We start from the raw sequence: 24,392 nt of genomic DNA on the forward strand, positions 1-24,392 counted from the left end.
GAAATAGTTATAAAACCATCTTATTAATGCATCCATACACTATCCAAAATTTACCAACGAGAATTCCGACCTACTTCACGGTACATCAATGTGGAGCGAAATATAGGTAAGTGCTTCAGCTAGCAGAAGTGACGTTTCACATTACACGGTAAATATTAAATAAACGCATCGATAAAAGCAGTAATCATTCTCCCGGTAATTATGACCATCATTTAGGTAGCGAGCGGCCGGGAGACTGGATGTGAATCTCTTATTAATGATAGGTTAATTGGATCGCCCGAGGCGGGTAGAAAAGGGAAGGCAAGGAGCTCTGGAGCAGAGTTTGAGCAACCAGCAAGACCGATGATAGCTTAACCAGACATTCCCATATACCTCTATCTCATTCTCTCTTTCAGTGCTATCCATCCTCATTTTCGGGCGCCCATCGAGCTACTCTGCTCCTATCCTGTTCTTCCGCCATCCATCCATTTCCATAGTCAATTGTCGTGCGGTTGGATAAACGGCCGAGCTGATCGACCATCCGATTCATCCAATGACCTCTGGTCATATCGATCGCGTATAATAATCGCCCAATATTCTATCAATATTATTACTATTGTTGTTGTGGTGTCTATTTATCTCACCAGAGTTTCGATTAATTACATCTCAATTAAGAGGCATGATGAATCACAAGCTCGGAGTTCAATTCTGGATTTTTAGTCTTCAATTTTTTTTTTTTTTTCAATTAGATAAAAGTTTTATTCTAACTTTTGACGTTTTTCACAGGATCAAAAACGAAAGTTTATGTAGGAAATGTGTCAACTTTTTGTAAAGCTTCATTAAAGTTTTACTTTTGCAACGTAACTTTCGTCTTCGTAACGTAACTTTCACCGAATTTTGGTTTGACCAATCACGTTACTGGTGGGAAAAAAGCGATAACATGACAATCACGGAAAAGGGAGGAATTTTTTATCACATATGAAAATAAAATTTTTTTGTAGAATAAAAAAATTTTGGACATAATGTAAAAAAAATAATTTGTATGAAAATTTTGAACTTTTACAAAATTGAATTTGTTAGAGACAAAAAATAAAAGCTAACAATTGATTGAACTGAAAATAAAGTGATTGACTTAATCAAGTTAAATTTAATCATTTCATATTTTTTGAAAATAAATTTTTAGATTTTAAATTTGAAATGAAAAATATAAAATAAATAAGCATATATAATCAATAAAAAATTAAAATAGAAAAGTTAAGTCACTTGGATTACGATTAGTGGAATTTAAGATTAAGATCGTGCTCAAATCTCGAGCCTTTCGTGAGCACTAAAAACGACATAAAAACGCTATTCACGAAGTATAAGAAAAAAAAATAATAATAATGCCAAATAATAAGAAAGGGCAAAAGCGATTGAAGGAGGGGTTCATTTACATTGCGTGACAAGGCATTTTCTGTAAGCCCGGACGTCTTTTACGTGTTAAAATCCCCTTTATACTCATAAGCCAACTTGTGCGTTGCATGTCATTCTTAGACTTTATTATAATAATATTTTCTCTATTTTTTTTGTTCATTTTATTTCCTGTTATTTTTTTTCTTTTAATATTTTTTGCTCGGTTGATTCTACTTTAAATTTTATTTTTTTTTAAATATGAGCGACAGTCTGTGTCGTTATTGATCAAGTAGAGGGCATGTATAAGTACCGAGGCAGGGTATAATTTCGACCGAGAAACTAGCCTGTTTTTTTGTCGCTAAATTACCTTTAAGCAATTTCTTCGTACTGTTGTATTTTATTTCTTTTTTAGAATTTATGTATGCAGTTTATTGTTTCTGATTGAGCAAAAGTGCGGCCAGAAATATTAAGATTAGATCTTAGTTCAAGAATTTCGAGGCTGAAAAATTTTTGATGCAGCCAAATAAATTTTATTGGTTTAAGATTATTTTTTTTTTATCAAGTTACTCCGACAAATTAATTTACTTATTAAGTTTCTAAAGAAATTCGTAATTTATCCTGATTATGAATGGCACGTTTGTTACTAAATGATATTGAATTAAAAAAAAAAAAACTTTTGTGCCTGGAGTCAATTGACGAAAGCAATTAATTGTGGACAGACGGAAATTAGTTTGATAGTTCGTTGACTTGGTTGATTGGAACAAAAAAAGAAAAACTTTCAATGCGTAGAAATTAATTTAGGTTCAACTATTGCAATGAAAATTGATATTAATTTCGTTCATTTTCTTTGTAATGCTACTGTGCCGAAAAACTTTGTTCGGATCCTTGACCCTGCAGAAGGGCAAATTTATTTGGACTTCTTTGTCTTTGATGTTTGACTTCCGACGAGTATACTTCTAACCTCTTGGCATTGATTTTTATCACTCGACAATGTTTAGTTGACAGTCGAATAATCGTATTTTTCAGAGCGTGAAATAATTCACAAAGCTTTCAATATTTTCTGATTTAGTCTCGTTTATCTTCACAGAAATAGTTTGTGTAGTGAAATTAATTAAAAAATATTTCTGAAAAAAATTTAATGAACGTTGTTATTTAAAGTTTAATAAATTTATAGACTTTGATCTTTGTAAAGTAAAATTCAATTTAAAGATTGATTATTCTATTTTCTTATGAATGCATTTCTATGATTTAATTTGATTTTATTTAAAAGAGCAGAAATCTACAATAAATAATTTTAATAAAAAATTACAGGTCAGTTTATTTTTCATAAATAATTATAACCAAACAATTACACCGTGAATCAATACTTCTACTCGGATAATTATCATGTTCATTCAATTCTACCAACAGTTTAATAAATAACAACTTAGAATCAATAAGACGGTAATAAAAAGAAAACATTTCATTCACAGTAACGCAGTAGTAACAGTAATTGTGTTATCAGACAAAATACCTCGAGCATGTACGCGAACATTTAGAATAAATAATAAATTTCGTAATATCAGTCATACACTTCTTGTATTATTCATCGTGCTATCTACTTTAATTCTTACTAGTTCATGTAAATTTATTTTACCTCTACCTTGCTTCAATGTAATCAATTATTAGCTCACGTTCTTCGAATAACTATACACCGTCTTTTTAAAAGAATAAATGTGAATACATTGTTAATGAAGGAAGTGCCCGTGAAAAAGTTTTTCGATATGGACTGACTTTTCTCTACATATAGCTATATTAGAAAATTTTATATGTCCATATATGGTCTGATTTTGCCATTTATAATTTTTGATATGTCTTGCGATGTTTATAAATGACCGAATATGAAAATTATCCATATCAGAGTTAAAATTGTCTAAAAAATTAAAAATCTTTATTTCAAGGATATAGCACGTCATTTGGAGTAAGAAAAAAAAATTGCTATTGCTTCTAATCAGGCCTAAATTCTTCTATAATTAATTTAAATCAGGATGTTGTAGACCAAATTGATGTTATGTTTTTTATTTCATTTATTTTAACATGCGACGTTTTGTCAGTTTTATTCTGACATCATCAGGCACCTTAAAATTTTACAATATAAAAACACATAGTCCTTAATTTACAAAAAATTACTGCGCATGACATTTTAATATACAGACAAATTTTTTTTATTTTATTTTTATATTTAGAGTCCGTAATAAATAAAATGAACCATATCCAATTAAATATATTAGAAAGCTCGTCAAAAAATTTATCCTATTATTCTCTAGTCAATATTGACAAGTAACAAATTGTCAACAATAATCTTCAAATAAACACGAGGTTTCAGTCCTTGCTTTTTGGAAGATATATCTTTTTGGAAGGTATACTAAAAAATTTCATGCTCAGTAATTTTTTGTAAATTAAGGACTTTGTGTTTTTATATTGTAAAATTTTAAGGTGCTTGATGATGTCAGAATAAAACTGACGAAACGTCGCATGTTAAAATAAAAAAAATAAAAAACATAACATCAATTTGGTCTACAACATCCTGATTTAAATTAATTAAAAAAAATTACTGTAAACTTTTTAGCCATTAATATTAAGAGGTTGATCATCGTTATTTTTTAATCTTTTTTTTTTTTTTGAACGTATTATCATTTTAAACTTTGAAATTATCGAGAGAAAAAATCTCATCGACATATATCATTGAAGCAAATTGAATTCTGTATAAAAGAGGTTTAATTAAAAATTTTCGTCGGACAAGCCGTTTCTATGTAATGGAATCGCAAACATTGATCTGTTTTAATCATTTGATTTTAAAACTTTGGAATTTTGTTACCAATAAACCGGACAATAGTTAAAAAAAAAAACCAATAAATTTTTTTAAAGTAAATTAAATGCTTTTTATAAAAAAAGTCTCTTAACATTTTTTAACAAATCGACTCCTTTAAAAATTATGACCAGATCAGACCATATATGTTACATCAGAAAATTATCAATAAGAAATTGAAGGGTGAAATAGTATATTACACACCTAGGGAAGTAAAGTAAGAAATGTCTCAGATTATATGTAATTGTTGGCCGAGGCGAAGCCGAGGTCAACAAACATGTGATCTGAGGCTTTCTTATTTACTTCCCGTGGAGTGTATACTATTTTTTTGCTCGACGAAGGCAGAAAGGGGCAACTTCGTTTAGCGCAGTGGGCCGAAAGTTGACGATTTCTGCCCGTCGAGCAAAAAAAAAAATTCATGTGAGCTGGTACTAACAGTAATTTCAGTAAGTTTGGAGCCCTCATCTAGATTACACGGTCGAGAATAGCGTTTGAAAATGCGAATAACTGGTACTAATACTATACAAAATGAAGCAGAGTAAGATAGGTGTCTCGGTGCCTGTGTGTGTTGTACCAAGGGAATTAATTTTCATGCCGGTAATGAGAAATTCAGGAGAAGTTAGCAGTGTTGAGTAAAAGAGAGAGAGAAAAAGAATAGAAATGAAAGGAATTAAAGGGATAGAAAGTGAACATAAAGTACTAACGGGCATCCCCCTGTGGGTCAGAACAGAAATCGGCGAGTCGTCGATTCTCAACGGGGAAACGAGGAATTTTAATAACGTCCCAAGCACGTAGGCAAATGTCGATAAAATAACTAGCATGAGAAAACTTTTGTAGAGTAATGTTGAGAGAAAAAGTATGTTTGCTGGTTTGGATAGGGAGACCGGGGTAAAATGAGGACATTAAAAAAATATTCCGAGTAAATGGATTTAAACTGGAGAATTACTTTGTTCTGAATTAAACTTTTGGATATAATGGCTTATATATTCTCTTGTTGCCTAGCTATTCCTTTTAATTCGCAGTAATTCAGACTGACAAATCGAACTGAGGATACAGTTCAAGAATTTCTATAAAAAACGAACAGTTAATTTAAATAAATAGAATAAAATAAATATTTTAATACAAAAGATTATTTGCGTCTTTTTCATTAAGATATAGCGTTTGATGGGTATGGAAACGTCACAAGTTATCGTATATGTATGAAGATCTTAGCTTTTGTATTCTAACTGGCTTGCGGTAACGTCTTTACAGTAAATGTTAAACGTGAAGACTGAATGCGAGTATCATATAACGATAATAATAATAATAATAATAATAATAATAATAATAATGATAATAATAATAGCAGAAATTGAAGCGAGACAGAAACAAGTCTATCGAAGATCTTGTCACCTCGAGTCTGAATTAATGAAACGGAATATCGTTGTCATTATGGAAATTTTAAACTCAACTACTCGATTTAAGAGACTTTGTAATGAATTTCTTTAAACAACCTGACCTATTAATTCCATTCAATACTCATTTTTTATTACTTCTTTTATTCATTCTTTACTTTGTTAAGTAGTTGGCTCAATCATTACGTCAGACTATTTTTTTCTTTACTTCTCTTTTACTACGATTCTTTTCTACTCGAGTATTCTGTTATCTAAATACTCAGTACAAATGAATTCATTGTTCTATAAATTGTATAAATCACTTTTATTGTATCGGAATTTTTTTTTCGATAAGAATATTTCTTTTATAAATAATTATTTTATCGATAAACACAACAATCTGTACTAATAAATGAAGAGACTTAATTTTTAATACCAAACTGAAAAAATGATTAAACCAATAAAAATCTGATTAATGTCATAAAATTGATTTTTTCTTGAGAAATGTTTTAACATAATCATATTTTGTCAATATTTTGTTAATTGAAAAAGTTTCTTTTATAACTTTATTTAAATAAATAAAACGTAATAATTATATTATTTATTGACTCATTTGATAATTTTTAAGTTCAATAAAATCTTGATCGCGATGATAAACGTGTCAATATACAAAACTAAAAACTATTTGTATTTTTCAAGATAAAATTGAAAGGCATTTTTATATTATTGGCACCATTTACCCCTCCAAATTAAAAATTATAAACTCTTACAAAAGTCATCACATTAATTGTAAATTAAAGACTCAAAAAATTTTTATGTTGTATTATAATTTTTCTACACTGGAAAAATAAAAGATTTAAGTAAAAAAATTCTTGAACTGAGAAATTTATCTTGGTTTAAGTAAATTTTAGTTGATTCAAGAATTTTTCGTCTTGATTCAAGGCAGTGAAACTCTTCAAAAAGATTTTCTTGGTTCAAGAATTTTTTCCTTGAATCAGATTAATTTTTTTTATTTTCAGTATAAGTATTTATCACACATAAAAAATTAAATATTAAAATTTACGTAGATTATCGCTACTTTATACTGTTTAAAATTGTACATCGAACTCGGGAATGCAATAACGTAGAATGTTATGAAACATAATGCGAAAAAGTATAACAAAAAATTTTAATTTAATATTGAAAAAAGTTATAACTATTGTAAATAACAAGTCTCACTCTTTTAAAATTATCGTTTTAAACAGTGAAAAGCGTCAAGTCAATTAATATGGTTTCTTTTTTTATCGCTGCGTTTAAAATTTACTTTTTTACCTCGTAAATGTTGATGTTGGCTACATTAAACTATTAAATTCTTACCATTGAAATTTAGAAACCTTTCTTGATATTTTTTACATATTATTCGATAATCTTTTATGTACAAGATAATAAACATTGATGTTTGAATTATTGCTTACTAAACTTGAACTTTTTTTGTATTTTCGTAGCTTCTATTATAATTTGAAATGCCGTTTTTTTTGTATGATGAATGAATTGTAACATTTGAATAATAAATATCATAAATAAACTGTTAAAGTCACGATTTTACTGTTTGAGATAGTATTTATTATCAATTGATCACTATTAATTATAAATCCATTATTATTTATCATAATTTTTCCTTTTTCCATGTACTTATTGAAAAATTTTAACAAAAATTGCAATTATTTGTCATTGGTTAAAAGACATCATAAAAATTCGTCTGAGGGTATTACTTTTTGGTTAAATTAAGCTAGCGTTTGCTTTTTTATTTTATTGACTGTACTCTCTTAATATTGACTGTACTCTCTTAAAATGAATCAGCGGAATTTCACTGTTTCACAGCTATAAGTATATCAAGTGGTATACTTATAACTGTGAAATAGTGAATATAACACTAATTTCCAGTGATTTTCACTGTTTCAGATTTAGAGAGTGATATAATGAATGAAACCAAGTCACCGAAACAAGCTATTAAAGCACTGGAGTTTGCTCAAAACAAATAGATTCGCGCGTTCAAGCATAAATCGAGATTTCCGGAGCGTGCTAACTGCGCACGTTTACTACTCGAGGGTTCCTAGTAACAGTCGCGGTTCCGGTATACGTCAGCCGTCAAAGAAAGCTTTCATTCCCGAGAGGAGAGCTTTAGCTGTTTAAGAAAATACTCTGATGCATCATCAAGCCCCAATGAATTGCTTTAGGAACTGGACGTGTAAATAGCAAGCCCCTGGTCGTGCGCCAGGTAAAACTTATGCTCTATCTATACATTTATTTTCGCTACTAACCACATGAGTTCTGTACTAGCCGTCGAGAGCTCTTGGCTAGGATAAATATACACGCGCAGGTGTTCCACATAGATAGGTACCATTGGCACAATGCCAATAAAAGCACCCCATTGCCGCGACTAAAGTATCGATTTTGGGTATGCGACTTTTCATCGTATTTCCCTAACGCCAAGACTTTACTGCAATCGTTTGTCTTTTCGCTCTCTTTACCCTTTTCATGCTTGTATTACTTTATATTAAAGATCTGTTTGTATAAAGGAAACTACCAACCTACAGCCTTACAAATTGAGCGAATAAATTTTATATTAGTGTAAAAAAGGCGTGGGTATATTTAGGTATTCTCGAATTTAATAAAAGAAAATTTTTTATTGTAAATGTACGCTTTAAGAAATTTTTGGACATCTAGTAACATTTGAGTTTGCAAACTTGTGCGACATAATAAATGATTGGATAAAATAAGTAATGTTTGAAAAAATTATTAATATAATCTAAAATGTTCAAGGAACAAAGTCAAATTTTTTTGAATAATTTTAGTAATTATTGAAGGTGTAATAAAAAAAATATAATTGAGCGCGGCATCACGCTCATACGTTGGCCAGTCTAGGGTTAAATTTACTAATATTTATATTCATAAGATTTTAAAATCAGTTTATTATATATTTGTAAAACATATTGATAAAATTACAAGTCAAAAACATGATAAAATAAAAAACCGGATTTATCAAAGAAAAATCAAACTCTAGTACTTTAGTATTTTTACATAACCGAGTGAAATTACATTACGTCAATTTTTCGTTATTATCAATTCTGATTTATATAGATGCCAAATTTTTTTAATAAATTTATTACCAGACATAATCTTAAAAAAGTACAATAATTAACACGAAAATTTTCTTCTAACAAATTTTAGTTAGAAATTGATTTCTTGTATTTTAACAGTGTATGTGTTATTCATGCAAAATTGTTTGGTATTTTTTTATAAATTTATCTAAAATTTGTTAACTCAAAAAATCAAGACGATTTCAATCTTACGATAAAAAGTTACAAAAAAAAAAATAACTATTTTTTATCAGTTTTTTGCAGGTTATAAATAGTAAAAAGTTTCATAAATTAAGATACAGACTCATGCAGACATATATATTTAGAATGTTCTCAAAAAAATCTAGATAATGTTAAAGTTCTGATCAAAAGTCACATGAAAAAAAAATAACAAAACATGTTTTTTGGTAATTTTTAAAGGTTTAAAAACATTAAAAAGTCAGTTTCAGACTCATTGAGATTTCCAGGAAAAAGTTTTACTTTACGTAAAATGAAACTGTTCTAATTTTTTTTTATTTCTATATTAATAAGTGTCACGAGTGTTGATCAATACACGTCATATACACCTCAATTTTTTATGTAAATTATTAATCGCAAAAATTACATCGTTAAAAATTAAGGTCACACAATATTTTACCACGAAATATCCCGTGACTGCTAGCATTTCGATTAGATAAATACAATCATAACAATATCATTAAAGTGCTGTAAAAAATTATGAAACACATAAAATCAAGCAAACATAAAAAACAACAATGGAAAAATAATGAATTTAGAAAACTAAAATCACGCGATTACATAACTTTTTAAAAGAGTTTGTTACTTGAAAAGAAGTAAGTAGGGGGGGTGCTCGAAGATAGAACACTCGGAAAAACGTTAGATAAGCAGTACACTAAATTATCAAAAGAAGCTCTTAGCCCGTTGTGGCGTTCACTCTAAAAAGAGACTCAAAAAGTGAGAGTAAGAGTGAGAGAGGGGCAATAACGTTAGTTTCGCTGAAAGAAGAGGATCGTGGGGTGAAGTAACGGTGCCCATTATTCAACTATACGAACCCCCGTACATGCTACTGCGGTTAAGTCTTTCCAAGGATAAGATATATATTGTAAGAGTATTCCTTATCGAGGTCGCAAAAGTCTACAGGAATATTCTCACCCAGAAATCGATTAATCGATCATCAAAAAATTACGGAACTCCTGTTTTTTTATCGTCATCTTCCTTCACACCAGTGGATAAAATATTAAGAGCACGATCTCTATCGCGCTCTGGAAAATCGTTTTTACGCGAAAAGCTATGGAGATAGTTCATTTCAATGTTATGATTATCATCGTCACGCCTTATCTAAAAGAAAAATCATGGAAATTCTCGGTATCGTAATTTTGCTGAGCTTTTCAAATTTTCAATTTTGAATAAAGATAAATTGTATCGGTGGTTAAAGTTCATTGATTTAAAAAAATTTTTAATATTCCAACCCAAAACTTGGAAAATTTAATGTTTGATTAATTATTTTTTTTAAATTTATTATTTCAATTCACAATATGTGGATGTAGAATACTGGTTAAATAATAGCTTATAGTAACAAACAATTACGAATGTCAATAAAATACATCCTTAGAAATAATATTTATCTAATTGCATAAACTTTTGTTATAATTATAATCGTACAAAACTTTGTTAGAATCAATTCTTATTCGTTAATAACTGATCACTGACATGCATGTTTTATTGAAAGCCTTTGTTTAGCTCGGGTAGTCAAAACTCACCCTCTTCTGAAATTGTCTTATATAATTCATTCATTGCCACACAATATACTAGAAATGTTTTAGACAATATTCTAGAAATCCGCGTTAGAAATTGAGGTCGCTGAAGCAACAAAAGGTTTAACGATAGCAATAATTTTCTTCAATAAAGTTAGGTTAGTTATTTAAGTGAGTACGAGTTAAAACTTGAAACTTTTTTACGCACTCGAGATCCCTTTGATCCCGTTTTATTATTAGTACAAGAAGTGTATACCCGCACAAGCTTTGGAAAAGCTCAGAAGTTGTTGAGGATAGACGTAAAACAGAGTTGGGTTACTACAACTACTATTCGGCGCATGGTTCTCCAAATTTAACGGACCCTGACCTCTCCTCCTGGGGAAGCCTTCATCTCCTCAAGGGGAAGCTTAATCCCAGCGTGGCAGTTTCTTAGAATCTTGAAATTACAGTGTTGGACTTTCTGAGAAGTCTAAATCGATTTTTCGTTAACTCGAAACTTTAAAAGCTATGAGACTCTTAGACAAAGCTAAGACTACCCATACTGTACCCATACCCCTATCTCATTCCAGGAGACTACACTGCTATATCTACCCCCTTCCTTCCTATTCCTCCTACTCCTCTATATCCAGTTAACTTGCACCATATACCAGTACAAACATACTAACTTCTATTCGGTTAGTATAGTACAAATACAACTATACTACTTGAGTTCGGGATTTATAACACGAGCGTGACTCTATCGAATTATCGACTCAACATAATAACCTCTGTATCATTGATGTAATTCTCTCAAATGTTAATCAATATGATATTCATTTCGTCGTAAACTTTTCCATAACTTAATTGAGGAGTTTAGCTAAATATAATGATAGATGGATTTAACAAGAAAAAAAATTTTTGATATAGTCTAATATGCGAGTATATAATTTGTTTGATGCCTTGATATAGAAATTGGCCATATGAAAATTTTTGACATGTCTTTATATGGGCTTATATGAACTAAAAAAATATACCGGAAATATTTTTGATTTATAAATAAAATATAAATAGCCAGATATATGGAAAATATACTAAAAATGTAGTGAGTGTATATCGAAAACATTTTCGGTGTATTTTTTTTATCTATCAAATACACTTACTAAATAATTATGGTATATCCTCCAAATTATATTTTTTCATATATAGCAAGTATACGCTACGTATATTTTTTTAAACTTCTATTGCATTTTTTATTAGTTATACAATATATATTTCATGTATAATAACATTACTTTGAGCGTATATTTTAATTATATGAAAACTGGCCAAAAGTTATGTAAATGAAATATATTTCAATTGTATGTGTTTTATAAATAATATATATTTTCATGTATTTCGCTTATATTTGACTTATATTTTCTTCTTATCTCATGTATAGATCATTTATATCTGAAAATATATTTGACACATAAATTTTTTCCATGAGGGAATGAACTGTTCTTACCATCTGCTGTAAAATTTTCTAAATGTGAGATACGACGTATTAGAATCGCAGTATTAATATATAATTAATTTATATGAAAATATATGGTCTGATATATCTTAATCAGAACAATTTTCATGTCAGGATATATCAAACGTTAACAATCAATAAATATTTCTTCAATTTTGAAATCTGTTTTATGGAATATTGTATTATGTATTATATTTTATATTTATTGTAAGGATGGAATTTAAAGACTTATTTGACAATTTGTATATTTGACATGTTTTATTCGAATATAATTTATTTATTTGATGTATGTATTTTTAGATTGCCTGAAGAAGTCGGGATGTCCTACGAAACGTAGCAATAAAGTGTGAATTAGATGTCAACATTGCGTTTGTGCTCTGATTAACCTGATTATTATAATTATATATTCCCTTGAACTTGATTAAAACAATTATGGATAAATATTTCTTCATAATACTTATTTATAGTCAATGAAATTTTGTTAATTGTTAATAAATATTCATTAACTGTTAATGAACATTTGTTTAGACCCTTGCAGAGCTAGTCAGTATAAAAATTTCAATTTAACATTTTTTAAAACCCCCAAAATTCCATGATTAATAGAATTTCACCACATCAGGTTAATTATTATAGTTATTTTTGTAAAAAAATAGAAGAATTGAAGCGAATGATGAAACAATAATTGTAATAAAAATTACAGAATTGTTGAGCGTTAAAAATTATTAATGCATCGAATCTTTATTATAAAAATTCATGGCATTATTTGTTAATGAACAGTCTTCACATCGCGCTGTAAACAAAATATATATTCACTCTAAAAAATTTTTTCTTTATACCTCGGTCGAAAGTACGCATCTTTTGCACCTATTTCACGGCAGAAAGTTAAAGATTCGTGCATTCATTAAGCTACACATTCACCTTCTATAACAGCGGGAGCAAATGCTTTCGCTACCGCGACTGACATTAGTCATTTGTTACTAACTATGTTTTGTTTACGCTGATCATTTACGATTGATGGTACAATACAACTTGGTTATATTTCTTTCTTTCTTCTACTTACATGAAATATTTCATATATAGATAGAGATATAGATAAAAATATAACTGTCGTAAGAGTGAGTAGATCATCCGATGTGACTTATAACCAGGTTGTACTGTACTGAGATTCAGTTTGACAGTGACGTGTGTAAAATGGATCAACTTTATTTAATTAATGAATTATTTAGAAAAATGTACGCATTAACAACAATTTAATTTGATTTTTATTAATTGTTGTTAATTTTCAGATAATATGCTCGTTTTTTCTATTTTTAACCGAGAATAATCTTTATGTTTGTTGAATTCAAAAAATTTCAGTTTTATTTAATCTAAAAATTAAAAAAAAAATGTTTTTTAATTATTTTTTATTTTATTTTACATTAATTTTTTTTATTTGATGCCTGCCCTCCGACCAACAGCACTCGCTTCGCTCGTGCCGCAAATGTCGGGGGCAGGCATCAATTTTTTTTCGATACAGTACATGAAATATTTTACGTACTTTCGACCGGCTATAAAGAAAAATAGTATACACTACACGGGCAGAAGTTTGAGAGCTCTGAACTGCGCGCCGTGATGCCCTCGGCTACGCCTCGGGCATGATGGCGCGCAGTGCAGAAATCTCAAACTTTCTGCCCTAATAGTGTAATATACTATACTAACTGATATTGAATATTTGTTAACTTTTAATAAATATTATTCGCTGTTAATAAATATACTTTACAAAAAAATGCTTGGAAATAGTTTAAAATTATTTATTATTCACATTTAATAATTGAATCTACAGACTCGGTAGAAGTCTGGCGCCAAGTATTTTTAATTAATAAATTTAAGCAGCACAAGCTATAGCAACGTAAATTTTTAGTTTTAGAACTTTTTTGGGTGCAAAATCTGACATTCATAGACTATAAAAAATGGTTATGTGCAGTAATTTTATAGGTAGACTGGAAACTCCAGTCTAAAATTGAGTTTTAACAGTTTCTATTTCTACACACTAGAGTGCGACGCGAGAAATTTTACATACACTGTAGTAACTGGATAAAAGTAAACTTTAGGCGCCAAGTTTTAGAATGTCAGACGTAACTATGGGATTATTTGTTTCGGTCATTAAGGGCCAGATTTTTCTATACAGAATTAAAATTATTATATTTCATAAAAAATATATTTATAATAATAATTTAAGGATGTGCCCACGTTCATAAGACTCATTTGAATAACATTGGCACTTTACAAAAAGATGTGAAATCCGAATATATTTTAACGTCATTTCCTACAATTTAAAAGAAAAAAAAATTTTTTAATTTAAAAAACAAAAAAAATTTCTTTTTTCTAACTTTTCTTACAGTAATTTTTATCGTCATTGTGCATCGTAATAAATTTTTTTTCACATCTACAATTACTTTTTCTAAATTTTTAAGTTCTCATTTTACAAATGAATGATTAAAAAAAAAAAAAAGTTGGGGAGTCATTGGTTCCATGCCAGTTTTCGAAAATCAAGTTCGAATCTGATCTTCACATTTTTAAGGTCCTAGGAACTAGTTCTTAATATTCCTACGAGGATATCTGTCGGCGTGAGTGTATGTGAGTGTAAACCTCTAATGTGTCAAAGAAAAATCTTACACAGAAAGAAAAATTTCTTGACTGGAGAACAAAATTCTTGGCTCAAGAAAATTTTCAGGTGCCTGAAGTTGTGTTGCCCGAAATAAAAATTTTTCTTGAAATTCTATTCTTGGTGGAAGTAATTTTTTCTTAATTCAAATTATCATAAACACTTGATGCAATAAATTTTTACATTTGATCAAGATTTTTAGATACTTTAGGGAAGCAGTGCCACCTACTTCAGCTGAGAAAAAAATTTTCTCATCTTGAGAAAATTTTTCTCTTGAATATTTGATACCCATTTTAGATTATTTTAGCGCGCAATTATACATTTTGAATGAAAAAAAATGATTCAATATTATTTGATCTTCCCATTTGACATGTTAGTCAATAGAAATATTAATGAAAATTTACTATCAAGATATTTAATTTTTTGGAGCAAGAGAGAAATTTTCTCAAAACAAGAAAATTTTCTTGACTTAAATAAATTGTTTTGGATCAAGAAACGTATTTCTTGAAGCAAGGGAATTGATTTGTTGGAATAAGTGAAATTTCTTGTGTCAAAAAGAAAATTTTTTTTTTCGCCCAAGTAAATAATTATGAAGAAAAATATTTTCTTGGCTCAAGTCAACCTTTCTTTCTGTGTACCCCTGATTAGCAATAATAACCGTCAATATAAAACAATAACCTTTTCTCCACCCATAAATATTTTCTACGTAGACAGATCCCATAAATTAAATTTTAATTCGCAAAAAAAAAAATCAGCTGCACATGATACATGACCCGAGAAAATATTTATTTAGCCATGGTCATTATGCACTTATATTTACCACATAATACGGTGGCGGTAAAACAGAATGAGATAATATTTGTGAGCTTGACAAATATGTTCACCTTTAATCGTTACAAGTGCCCAAACATTACCCATTTTATATTATTTTAGCGTGCAATTATACATATTGAATGAAAAAAAATGATTCAACATTATTTGATCTTCCCATTTGATATGTTAATCAATAAAAATATTAATGAAAATTTACTTCTTTATATTTATATTTAATTTTTTGGAGCAAGAGGCTGAATTTTCTCAAAACAAGAAGATTTTCTTGACTTAAATAAATTTTCTTGGATCAAGATACATATTTCTTAAAACAAGAGAGTTAATTTTGTTGGAATAAGTGAAATTTCTTGTGTCAAAAAGAAAATTTTTTTTTCGCTCAAGGAAATAATTAGGAAGAAAAATATTTTCTTGGCTCAAGTGAACCTTTTTTTCTGTGTAAACTAACCATTCTAAAATAATGTCTTTTTCAAATAACTTCGAAATTTACTCTCGGATAATTTTTGATGTCATAATTTAACTATCAATGCTCAGAAAACTGTGTCAGAGGCCGCCAATTTCTTCAAAATCATTTGGTGGGCTTGTGAGATATTTAATTTAAAAAGTAAGATCTTCAGGCCTACAAGATCATTAAACTTGAAAAAATTTTCCTGAATCCTTAAACCAAGAAAGAGAGTTCAAAAATATTACGAATGTTTTTTTTCGTGCTATTGCTTAAAATTGCGTGAGAACTATGTCTAAAAAATTTTTCACCGGGAGATCCAAAAATTAGAATCTTCTCAAGGGAACTCTTTTTTTTATCTTGATATTATTTTTACTCAAGCGAAACCCGTCAAAAATTACTACAAAATAAAAAAATTTTTTTTGCTACCTCAATTTTTCTTTTTTGGGTGATTTGTTCATCTCTCTGGGTTCTTTCGTAGACTTATCGATAAGAAAACGTTATTTTTTTAACGACATTTCATTTTCGGATAATGAAATTTTTTTTTCACTTTTTCAGGGGGTACGCCATTATGCCCGCAAAAAAAAATTTTTTTTCTACGGCAACTTGAAATTTGATTATTTTCCTTCAATTACGACTGAAAACGAGAAAAATCAGCATATTTAAGTCCTTAAAATCATAACGGTTTCTTAAGTACCCCATTTTGCCCCCCCCCTCCCCTATAAAATCATATCTATAATTTTGCCACAATAATATAAAAAAATATATTATTTTCATGTATAAACCATATATTCATCAATATATTTGCTTCATATATGCACAATCCATATGTGTATCGGTATAACTTTTTATATATTGATACCTTATACTTAAAATAATGTATCGATAAATATATGGTGTCACATATATTCTTCATATATTGTACATGATATATTATATATGGTTTTTATGTATTCGGTAATATAGCAGATGATATATATTAAACGATATATGGATCATCATGTATTAATGAATATATTATTTAAAATACATGGTTCCATATATAAAATAAAGTTATACTCTTCAATATAGACAATTTTGCCGCCATATATTCATCACTTATTTGCAATATATTGTATAATATATTTTTAACGATATATAGTATTTTCATGCGGGGTACTTGGCGTACGTCATTGAGTACCCCAAATTTTTTCGTGAGCGATATTTAATTTCATGTGCACAAACATATAGAAAACGTTAATGTCTTAAGTTCTAAAAATTTAGGGTACTCAATGACGCACGCCAAGTACGTTAAAAAAGATTTTCATTAAGTTTTAAACTTGCTACTACTTTTTTTCATATTTTTAATAAAGTTATAAACAGTACTTGGAGTTTTTTTGATTTCATATTTTTTTGTAAAAAATGATTATTTTTTTTCGAAGTCTTATGAACGTGGACTTGGCGCGGATTTTTACAGTGAAACTATTTTTGTTCGGATTATTCGTTTCCAAAGAAATTAATTTATTAACTGTTAAAAACTTCTTCAATCAGTGTACCAGGACAATTACAATTCATCGAGTTAATTTATTCTGTACACTTTTTTCCACAGTACGTATTTTAATTTTAATTATTTATTACACCGATCAATAGTTTTAGTAAGCAACTGTAATTCCAATTAGTGTGTATACGCTCACATGTTGCTTGCAACAGTATAGAGATTGTCGGTATACATTGACGTAGAGTCGTTTAGCCAATCCTAGTTGATTATCGGCGTGTATTCTATAGACCGGAATGTCAATCACTTAATAATCCTTGGGTACTTTGTATGTTCAACGGACGGACTGTTTCATATTTACATTATCAAATTGTTTTTTATCAGTTAAAATACACTACAAGGTTAATTTCAGAAGATTTTTTTGGAAATTTGTGTGGTGAAAAAATAAAGGTCAATTGTAGAGAAAAAATATGGAAGAGACAAATAGGTACACTGATAGAAGGATTTGTTTATAGTTAAAAATATTTGTTAATATTTAACAAATCATTTATTAGAGACCACTTTTTAGTCCTTAACAAATATTTCTTAGTATTTAAAAAGATTTATTAATATTTAATAAATGAATATCTGATTTATTAAATACAAACAAATCATTTTAAATACTAAGAAATATTTGTTTGATACTAAAAAATGGTCTCTAATAAATGATTTGTTAACTATTAACAAATATTTTTTTAATACAAATAAATCCTTCTATCAGTGTATGGGGGAGGGAGAGCAAATCACTCTAAAAATAAAGTGAAAAATTTTTAATTAGTGAACAAATCGGAGCGTTCTTATCATCGGACATGTTATGAATAATTTTTATTATTACTAAAGTATCTCTATGTCTGTATAATAATGATCCAATACTATAATTGGCAAAAGAATCGTTAACGAAAATCAATTTATTTGAAACAACACAAAGGAGCTAGTCAATAATAATAGAACGCAACTCAATTATTTAATTATTTTTAATTATAGCTAGAGAGTTAATTAGCCTTCAAATTGGCTCTATTGAAATCACTTTAAAATAATACGGTGTTTTTGAAAGTTTAATTATAAATTTTTCTGTAATAATTGAAAGTATACGAAAAATAAAATTGTAGGAAAAATTAAAATTGTCACATTGTAATTTAGGACCAGATTCTAATATCTTCACTTTCATAATTTTATATTTTTATATTTACGATGCTCCATCGTAAAAATTAGTACGTTAATTACTTTTATACGTATTTTTGTGATGTAACATCATAAATTTTGATACATGTAAAATTATGAAAGTGAAGATATTGAAGTCAAGTTCCGTAATACGATGTAATTTTTCCGACAATTTTTTTCCTGTGTATAATATGACTATAGATAACTTGAATGTTCTAACAACAGAAATATGAACATATATGCACGATTTATGATATTTATTCTAATCTGTATAGTATAGGCTCCCGTGAGTATGGCGCATATTTTTAGTTTGTTAAATATATTTTCAAAAATAATCGATCGAAATATCGAGGGAGAAAATGTGTATAGAATTTTGTAGGGCAAAAATAAACGGAAGCCGCATGAATAGCTTCAATTATTCATATTTTGCGGCTCGTCACAAGCCCGCGTATGCGAACAGTTGACTCTTTGATTAATTTCCATAACCAAACAATTTCATACCGATCGCTAGTGTCCCTCGATGAAATTTATTTTTAATCGTACTATAAATAAATATCATTTATATTTAATTAAATAATAAAATATAATTGTTTGATTTATCAAAACATATCAAACACCATTTCATTCATAGACTCCCTGCATCAAAAATATTATTAACGATTGAATAACATTGAATAGCGCTCTACTCGGTGTTTCAACTCCAGGGTAAGAGTGAGGGTTTAATTAGTTGATTGATAAACATAAAAAATGCTGAAGATAATGGGATTGAATTGAATTGTAAAAAATTTATTACTTTTTTTAACCTTACCTTGATGCGTAGCAGGTGCTGTAAGCTCTGTGCTTGACTGCTATTAGGCGGTGGATTATTTCCGCCGAGTCGCGCCACTGCTATTACATTCTCCTGTGTGACGTTGTATAAGAAGAGGGTACACATGGTCTGGAAAATAATACATTTTCGTTAAATGTGACGCTAAAACAATTACATTGTTCATTTTTCTTTTTTCTAAGATTTAATGAGATCCGCAAATTTTTATCATTCTTGTTTACGATTAAAATTAGCTTATTTTTCATCGATATGATGTCAAAAAAATGTAAAGAGCTTAAAAGACAGAGCCTTAACAGGCGAGACCATCTTTTTCTCGCTTTGCTCTCACGGAGTTCAACGGAACTATCTCTGTCGCACTCCCAACAGCAGAGCAATTGCAGTTTCGATTGGTTTCACGCAACGAATGAAATTTTTGAAAAAAACGCTCTGTGGTGAAATAGTTTATTAAATTATCTAATATCTCTAAAAACGTTTTTTAAAAATTTCCATTTGTTTCGCTAAGCCGATTGAAACTGCAATCACTGGTCTCGGCTGTTAAAAAGGCTGTGTCACAAAATATCCGAACATTAATATCTCAACTAATGATTGCATAGAAAATTGACAGGTGGTTTCAAAAACTACAAAAAATATATCTACCCAGAAAAAAAAATGTTCTTGAATCAAGTATATAATTTTGAAGAACTCGATATTCTTTATTTGAGTAGAAAAATTCTTAATTTAAAGAAATTTTTCTTGATTTGGGAAATTTTACTTGATTCAAGAATTTTTCGTCTTGATTCAAGATAATTACCCTCTTCAAAATTATATTCTTGGTTCAAGAATTTTTGTCTTGACTCAAGTTAATTTTTTTTTCAGTGTACAAGAATCTGACATGAATTTTCAAAAAAAAAAAAAAATTTTTTTCTTTCACCTTTACATGAACGTGAGTATTTCATCCGCGGATATTTTTTCGTGATACCTTCAAAAGATATTTTAGTCTAAAAACTTCAAATTTTGGGCGCTTTTTCAAGTTTAATTAAACAAAAAATATTTTATTTATTTAAAAAATTTAATAATCATTAAAATTAATGATGATAAATAAATGATAAACTTATAATGATACGACAAAGAGATTGACTTGAAGAAAAATGTTATCATATCTGTATTATATCTTCAATTTTTACTATTCGTGTATGCATAATATATAACCTCTGATCTCTTACGTATATTTCAATGACAAAAAGTTACGCATAGAGAAAAAAATATGTGATCTTTATTGTAACATGTTGATTCACTTTTTTTCTACATCTTAATTTTTCTTAATTTCTGACGGAAAATTTTCCATCAATTTTCGATATTGCAATGAATCAATCGACAAGTTATCGTTAATTATAATAAATAAATTTTTTTATCTCAGGAATGTGGACAAGATAGGATCATAATAACAAATTACATTATTATTTCTGCGACGTTTCGGTCATTCACCAATAATCGGTGCCATGCAATAAACAATTTTTATAAGTGTCGTGTTGACTTTTTTCCTGGAGTTTGTAATTAATTAATAAATTTACCAGTTTTATTAATTCTGTAAAGGTTTATATGACTAAGGCAACTGTACAATGTAAGATAGTGATTGTTAGAATGCGTATTATGATGCCTGAGGAAGGTCAAATAAATGACCGAAACGTCGCAGAAATAATAATGTAATTTGTTATTATAATCCTATCTTGTCCATATTCCTGAGATAAAAAAAATTAATTTATGATAACTATGGACGATAATATTAACTATGTTAATTACAATTATAGTTAATATTATCGTCCATAGTTATCATAAATTAATTTTTTTAGCTCAGGAATGTGGACAAGATAGGATCATAATAACAGATTACATTATTATTTCTGCTTTTTTTTTTTTTTTTTTTTTTAACTTCCCGCTAAGAAAATCGAAGATTTTCAAAAATCGGAAAGTTATTGTTTTCACCCCGTTTTGCAAAAATCGAGTTTTCATCAGATCTCGACGTTTGAAGGTCACAGGAAGCTTCCCTGACTATCCCCGCGAGGTTGTCACGGTGTCTGTATGTATGTGTGTGTGTGTGTGTGTGTGTGTGTGTGTGTGTGTGTGTGTGTGTGTGTGTGTGTGTGTGTGTGTGTGTGTGTGAAAGTATGTGAACCGCTTATAACTTTTGAACGGCTTGACCGATTTCATCGCGGTTGGTGCCATTCGAAAGGGCTTGACCAAACTTAGATTTTGAAAACTATTTGGACCGATTCAGATCAATAGATTTTGAGAAATCTTAAAAAAACTGAAAAAAAAATTTTTTTCAAATGTGGTTTTTATGGAATAACTTTTAAACGGCTTAAAGGTTCAATTCCAAAAACTAATCAGCTCTTAACCTCAAAAAACCACGTCGATCGCCACCAGTCCGGTCAAAATCGGTTGATTCGTTCGAGAGATATCGTGAACGAAAGAAAACTGAAAAAAGTGTTTTTTCGGAATAACTCCAAAATTCCTAGCGCGATCAATTCAAAATTTAAGATTCTTCGTGAGGCTTGAAAAACTGCGTCGAATGCTTCTAACCGCGTAAAAATCGGTTTATTCATTCAAAAGTTATTGCGGTTTAAAAATTCAAAAAATAGTGTCTTATCAAATCTCTATTAGACTTTTGAGCTCGAAGAGCTTTAAAGCATAGGAAAGCAATCTCTTTGAGCTCGGAGAGCTCAAAATAACCCATAAATTGTATTTTTGAGCTCGAAGAGCTCAAAAACGTCATTGGTGCAATTTTAAGCGCCTAAGTATGGAATTAGCGGGAAGTTGCAGGGATGGCCTTCAGGGTCAACCGTTTTCCTAATTTTTTTTTTTTTTTGACGTTTCGGTCATTTATTTGACCTTCCTCAGGCATCTGAAAATTTCACATGTTAATAACCAACAACATAACATAACAATTGTTACAAATACAATATTTACTATAATACGAATTCTAACAATCACTATCTTACATTGCACAGTTGCCTTAGTCATATAAATCTTTACAGAATTAATAAAACTGGTAAATTTATTAATTATTACAAACTCCAGAAATAAAGTCAACACGACACTTATAAAAATTGTTAATTGCATGGCACCGATTAGCCCGCCTCCAAAACATTAGGTACATGAATCATAATATACAATCTAAAAACATCTGTCATCTATACTAGCGCCGAACGCGCTAAGTATTAAAATTCAAATGAAATATAAATACAAAATAAATATCAACTTTCCTTACAATGTAAAAATTATACAAATCACAATTACAATTAAAATTATTTCCTTGTTTTAGATTTATAATCTCTTAATATATCATTATATAAAATACTTAAATTATTAGTGTCAGTTCTTTTATTCACAGTATCATTTATTTTAATAAAGAAATAATAATGTAATTTGTTATTATGATCCTATCTTGTCCACATTCCTGAGATAAAAAAATTTATTTAGTTAATTATAATAAAAGTTAACATTGACCTCAATTACTCAATAACTTTGATATGAGAAGTACATAAAATAAATTATTCGATTACTTTTTCATTCAGTAATTACAGGTTTCTGATAGCAACTACAAGTGACAACGTTATATCAAAAATGAAAATATTCGCTTCTATCTTTGTACTTTATTTTGTTGGGGTTTTAGTAAGTACTGGTAATTTTTTTTATCATCAATTAATTCATAATTATTTTAATTTCGAACGAATTTTACTTTTGTACTAGAGCAACATAGCTGATGAAGAATCGGATGACCGCGATTACTTGAAGCATTGTATAGAGGAAAGTGGTGTTGATCAAAGTAATGAATAATTAAATAAACTACAGCATGAATAAAATATATTCATTGAAAGTCTAATTAAATATTTATTGAAAGTCTAATTAAATATTTAAAACTTGCAGATGCCGTTGATAAACTACAAGACAAAATATGGGATATGGATAACAAGAAACTTCAATGTTTTATGAAATGTTTCATGTTACAAATAGGAGTCGTAAGTAATAAATAGTTTAATTTTAAATAAATTTACTAAAGAATTCAATAAAAAAATTGTAATTAGATAAATAATGATGGAACTATAAACGAGGCAAACATGAAGGAAAAGATATCCCATGAGTTTTCAAAAGAACGAATTGATGAGGTCATTATGAAGTGCAAGGACCCGAGTAAGTCTCAATTAATTACGAAGTATATTTTTATAAGTTTTCTTGAGAAAAAATAAGTCATATGTGATCTGGTTTTTTTATTTTGTTTTTTTCAGAAGGTGCCGATGCATGTGAAAATTCTTTATTAATGTTAAAGTGTCTTCACGACAATACTCCATCGATGCAGAAAGATGAAGATAGCTAAAAATAATTTTTAATTTTCATTTTATTGTCTAATTTAAATTTATTTACGATGTATTCTGCAGCAATATTCATTAATGAAAAATAAACAAGGAATTATGATATACTAGTGTTTTTGTTGAATATTGATGAATTGATAGCTCGTTTAAAAGTGTAACATGAACAATCACTGAATTGTAAATTCAGTACTGATTTGCAGAATTATCAGGACAACGTAACTATCGTTGGATTAGACCATAAACATTGGCTGGCAGGAATATCAGTAATTTGATATGCTCACAAAATATTGTATTTCAATGTTTGAGTGAGTGACTATCAAATTTCACGCCATGAATTATTATTAATTAAAATGGTAGGATTTATTAAAATAATAATTCCTCGTGAATTAAATATAATAAAATAAATAAATAATGAAATTTAGTTCTCGTGATAATTAAATAAATTCGTACATTTTCATATTTTAGTAGCAATAATTAATTACTTCACTGTTTGTTGTTAAATTTGTATTAATTTTGTGCATGTTATTTATATGGGGCATGATAATAACGAATAATTAAATAATTACATTAGTTATAGTCGACAATTAATTTTATATGGAAGATAATTAAACTTTTATTATTATTATTTTTATTTTTATTATTTTAAATCAATATTATTAAAATAATGAAAGC

General features: G+C 28.7%; 2 protein-coding genes across 4 annotated transcripts in view; one reads left to right on the forward strand and one right to left on the reverse strand.

Annotated features, from left to right (window-relative positions):
• The window catches only part of LOC123258652, a 304,264-nt gene that overhangs the window by 6,245 nt on the left and 273,627 nt on the right, over positions 1 to 24,392 (reverse strand). For all 3 annotated transcript variants that reach the window (XM_044718793.1, XM_044718794.1, XM_044718795.1), the window contains one exon: positions 19,354 to 19,482. In XM_044718793.1, the coding sequence (XP_044574728.1) occupies positions 19,354 to 19,482 (129 nt within the window). The remainder of the gene's footprint in view (positions 1 to 19,353; positions 19,483 to 24,392) is intronic.
• Positions 22,872 to 23,740, forward strand: LOC123258653 (general odorant-binding protein 56d-like). Its single transcript, XM_044718796.1, has 5 exons — positions 22,872 to 23,022; positions 23,101 to 23,176; positions 23,278 to 23,369; positions 23,436 to 23,541; positions 23,637 to 23,740. Exons 1-5 carry the CDS (start codon positions 22,975 to 22,977, stop codon positions 23,723 to 23,725), a joined length of 411 nt encoding a protein of 136 aa, XP_044574731.1. The 5' UTR covers positions 22,872 to 22,974; the 3' UTR covers positions 23,726 to 23,740.

The sequence above is a fragment of the Cotesia glomerata genome, linkage group LG2, assembly GCF_020080835.1.
Source record: "Cotesia glomerata isolate CgM1 linkage group LG2, MPM_Cglom_v2.3, whole genome shotgun sequence".
Classification (NCBI taxonomy): domain Eukaryota; kingdom Metazoa; phylum Arthropoda; class Insecta; order Hymenoptera; family Braconidae; genus Cotesia; species Cotesia glomerata.

Excerpts from the sequence above, each read along its gene's own strand:
- LOC123258653 (XM_044718796.1), top strand. The coding sequence starts at position 22,975 with ATGAAAATATTCGCTTCTATCTTTGTACTTTATTTTGTTGGGGTTTTA. Across the intron at positions 23,370-23,435 it reads TCATGTTACAAATAGGAGTC|ATAAATAATGATGGAACTAT; the intron begins GTAAGTAATAAA and ends AATTGTAATTAG. Across the intron at positions 23,542-23,636 it reads TATGAAGTGCAAGGACCCGA|AAGGTGCCGATGCATGTGAA; the intron begins GTAAGTCTCAAT and ends TGTTTTTTTCAG.